The sequence below is a fragment of the Fukomys damarensis genome, unplaced genomic scaffold (assembly GCF_012274545.1).
Source record: "Fukomys damarensis isolate Sample0158 unplaced genomic scaffold, DMR_v1.0_HiC HiC_scaffold_1, whole genome shotgun sequence".
Classification (NCBI taxonomy): domain Eukaryota; kingdom Metazoa; phylum Chordata; class Mammalia; order Rodentia; family Bathyergidae; genus Fukomys; species Fukomys damarensis.
The window spans coordinates 71,664,640-71,669,057 of NW_022900913.1; the positions used below are offsets into that span (position 1 = coordinate 71,664,640).

Below are 4,418 nucleotides of genomic sequence, written 5' to 3' on the forward strand. Positions count from 1 at the left end.
TTGATATGCTGACATGTTACCTCTGTCTTTGGATCACTCTGATATTCAAAGGGCTCAAGAATGCACTCACCACAAGTACATATTCAAAACCACTGACATTTGGTTTTGAAATTCAACATATCAAACAAATTTGTGTATTATACTCTTTATTAACTATGTTGGGTTTTATTAATTTCAAATTGATAAAAAGAAGACTCAGGGAGATATTTTCATCTCAATATGAAGAAGCTTTCAGTTTGGGTTACTGGATTCATTAGCCATTATTCTAAGAATAAACAAGTGGAACTGAAAAAAATGATATAGTTTCAAAGTTAAGTAGATGTCTCCAGAAACAGAAATTAGATTAGGTGGAAGGGAAGACATACCCCTCCCTTAAAAGGTTACAGTTCTATTTCTGCAACATAACTCTGGATAGAGCAAACCTCAGTGCCTGGTGGACCTGCTTGTTGCGCAGGGTGTAGATGACAGGGTTTAGCAATGGAGTCACCACTGTGTTCACCAGGGCAGCCTCTCTATTGGAGTCTAGTCTGCTTGTTTGCTTTGGTTTCACATAGATGAAGACACAGCTGCCATACATCAGCGAGAGGACAGCAAGGTGAGCGGAGCAGGTGGAGAAGGCTTTCTGCCGCTCCTTGGCTGATGGGAGACGCATGATTGTGACCACTATGTTGCTGTAGGCAATGACAGTTATAAGAACTGATGCAAAAAGGAGAAAAAAGACAAGCTTGAAGAACAATGTTTCAATAGATCTGGTTTCAGAACAGGAGAGATTTGCCAAGAGTCCAAGATCACAGAAGAAGTGAGAGATGACATTGGGGCCACAGAAGGACAATTGGGACAGCTTTATAACTGGAACCACCATGAGGAAAACTCCCAACGAGAAGCAGGCAGTGACCAGTAGGAAACACACCCTTGGGTTCATGATAATGTGGTAGTGTAGAGGTTTACAGATGGCCAGGTACCGATCCAAGGACAGCAAAGCCATCAGGAAGAAAATAGTTGCACCCAGGAAAAGAAAAACAAATGCTTGTGTGAAGCAAGCAGCAAAGGAAATAGTTTGCCTCCCTGACAGAAAGATTGATAGCAGCTTAGGAATAACTGAGGTGATGAAACCACATTCACAGAAGGAGAAAGTGCTGAGGAAGAAGTACATAGGTGTGTGTAGGCGCTGGTCAGCCCAGGTAATGGTGATGATGAGGGAGTTTCCTGTGACAGATGCCAGGTAGGCGAGCAGGTGCAGCAGGAAGAGGACCTTCCCCAGGTGCTGGACGGCAGGGAAGCCCTCCAAAACGAACTCTTGGACAGCCGTGCTGTTCCCTGCTCCCAACAGCACTGGCCTTTCCATTTCTTTAATCTATTGTCATTCAACTATATGGAAGTTTCTTGGCTGAAAAATATTTTATTCAACATGTAAAATAACCTCAGCATAGCATTTGGGCTTTCTTATTATTTTAAAATACTATGTTTCATAATTAAGAACCATGCAGGTAACTATCCATTTTCATAAAGGATAATGTCATTTTAACAGTATTGGTCATTTTCCTGTAGTACATTGCCAACTAAGAAAAAGTCCTTTAGTTATTGATAAAGGAAAACTATAACTGAAATAAACACACTATAGCAGGAGTTGTAGCAGTGTGTTACAGTGCTTACTATGGCATTGCATTAGCCCATGGTACAAACCTCAACACCACACACACACACACACACACACACACACACACACACACACACTATGGAATGGAATTCTATAATCTCTCCAAAAATTTATTTCATCATATGCTAGGAGTTCTTTTTCATGTTTTGAACTACAAATGTATCAGTAGAAAAAAAAAGGAATGAATGGGAAAGTGGTCCAGTCACTCTAGGGCCACAACTCACCTACAAGCAGCTCACAGTACCCAGAGCTCTAGCCTATGCTCTTTCACACTTCCAATAAACTGAGATGGATGATGGTCTATGCAGCTGAAATGTAAGTAAATAAGCACTCACATTTGAGATGCCCTTTGTTTGTCTGAGTGGAAAGTTCAACATGTGCATCTCATGTGAATCTTCCTTCTTCAGTAAATTTCCTTTCCGTGTTTGGAATAAATCAAAGTGACATCTTGGTGGAAGGCTCACCTGATGTAATTCTGGGAAAGAAATAAGGGTACCAACCTCCTCAGGGCTGTGAAAGAACTTGGGAGAGCATTCACATAGAATCCTGAGCAGCTTCCTTGTGTCCCCAGGTCATCTTGTTCCTACTTGCTGGGCAAAAACTTCATGAAAGAAAAAGAGACAACAGACTCCTCACTCCAACTACTCCATTATTTACCCATTGTTTTCCCAATATGCAGTCTAGGGCACTAGGCTGGCTATTCATTGAAACTAGGCCTCCAGACCAGGGAGGACACTACACAAACAGAAACAGAAATGGAAGTGATAGGAATTTTTTTGACATATGTTTACCATTCAATGGTCTCTTGATACCAATCAAGAGCCACCAGGGCCAGGGGGCAGCATCACGGACACCATTAGGAGAGGATGAAAGAAAGCCATTTAGAGACTAACATCCCTCTAGATTACCAGTGGCCACTAATTGAGCACTGCTGGAAATAGAAAATGATCACTATCAGTAACAAACCATTATTAGTTAGCATCATAATTACTCTGTCATTATATATAAAAATACGATAATACAGACTCCTAAATGTCTGAATCAACTCCATGAAAATCTTTCAAAATGGAGTACATACAATTGCCTCAGGGTTTGTAAGATACCAGTGTGCATTTTGTTGGTGAGGGGAATTTTAGAGGTTAAGTTGGAGCTGGGTAGCACCTGGGTGTAATGAGGGGGAGCCCTCCCTCACTCTGCCAAAACAATGTCAGAACATCCAAGAAAATGCAATATGAAGCAGAGTTTCATAACATAGTGTCCAAAATGTGCAGTTTCAGTTTAAAGTCACTCATCATACCAAGAACTAGGATCATCTCAACCTGAATTTTAGATTATCAGTAGACACCAATATCAAGATGGCAGATATATAGGAACTATATGGAAAATGGTTAAAAGCAGCTATCACAAAAATGCTTCAGTGAATTACAGACATGCTAAACAATTTTCTAAAAATTTTGTCAAAAAGAAACAAATTTTTTAAAGTTTTAGCCAAGAACTAGAAGACAGAGACACAAAAAACATGCAAATAAAGATTATGGAATTCTAGAATATAATAATAGAAATTTTAGAAACTCAGTAGATGGCTCAACATCCAAACAGAGACAACAGAGAGGAAAATTAATGAACTGGAAGGTAGACAATAGATATCACCCAGCCTTCAAAATAGAAATAAAACAGAATAAATAAGGTAAATAGAGCCTCTCAGATGTTTGGAACCTTACAAAAATATCTAATTTTCATATCACTAAAGTCTAGAAAAAACAAGAAACTGGGCAAAACTGCCAAAGATACATCCTACAGATCCAAGAAGGTAGGTGAACCCCACATGGAATAAATAAAAAAATCCAACCCAAGACACTTAGTTATCAGACTTCTGGCAATCAAATAGAAATAAACAAGTTTGACAGTGGCAAGAGAAAAACAATGTGGGAAAATAAACAATTCAGATAGATGATGGTAGATTTCTCATCAGAAACCACAGCAGCCAGAGAAAAAATCAGCACAACCACTTTTAAGGGCTAAAGAAAGGAAATGTCAAAATACAGAATTCTATGTCCATCAAGTCTGAAGGAGAAATGAAGACATTCTCAGATGAAGGAAAAGTAAGAATGTGTCACCAGCACACCTATCCTGAAAGGATGGCCCAGCAAGCTAGCTAAACTGAAAGGAAATGATGTCCAGTGCAATCCCCAGAAATACTATACAAAGAGATCTACCAATAGCACTGGAGGTGAGTCAAAATGGAAATATAAAACCACTTTCAAGCAACCAACATGAAAGCAGGGGGGTGGTGGGAATAAAACAGGGAAGTGAAAAACAGAGAGAAATAGAAATTTAGAAAATGAAACGGCAGGCTCAAATCCTAAGATATCAAAAATTACATAATCAGCCATTGCTCAAGTGCCAGGAGGTAGGCCGGCCCCGATCCACCATGGGAAGGAGAACCAGGCCTGCTCCCGACGCAGCCTCCATCCCTCAAGTGCCGGGAAGGTAGCCACGTGGGCACCCCTGAACCCCCATAACCCCTCCCCCCCACTCTCAGACCTTCTGTCTGTGTCAGTCTTTGGACCCACTCTGCAAAGACAGAGGTGGTCATCAAGGGTATTTTTCTGAGTTCCCAACTTTGAACATCTTTAAAGAAAGGGCGTGGGAAACCTGTAATAGAATGTTGCAGAGTTCAACCATTCAAAAGGTTGGGGAACTCAATCTGGGCCTTGCAGCCCGAGGTCAGTCAGCGTCATGGGGTTCAGCAATCAGCTAA

The 4,418-nt window shown here is 40.7% G+C and overlaps 1 protein-coding gene across 1 annotated transcript in view; it reads right to left on the reverse strand.

The window, feature by feature from the left end:
• Positions 1-388: 388 nt before the first annotated feature.
• Positions 389-4,418, reverse strand: part of LOC104861239 (olfactory receptor 6C75) — an 8,772-nt gene continuing 4,742 nt past the window's right edge. Inside the window, exon 2 of the mRNA XM_010622616.2 lies at positions 389-1,354. Within this exon, the coding sequence (XP_010620918.2) occupies positions 389-1,354 (966 nt within the window). The remainder of the gene's footprint in view (positions 1,355-4,418) is intronic.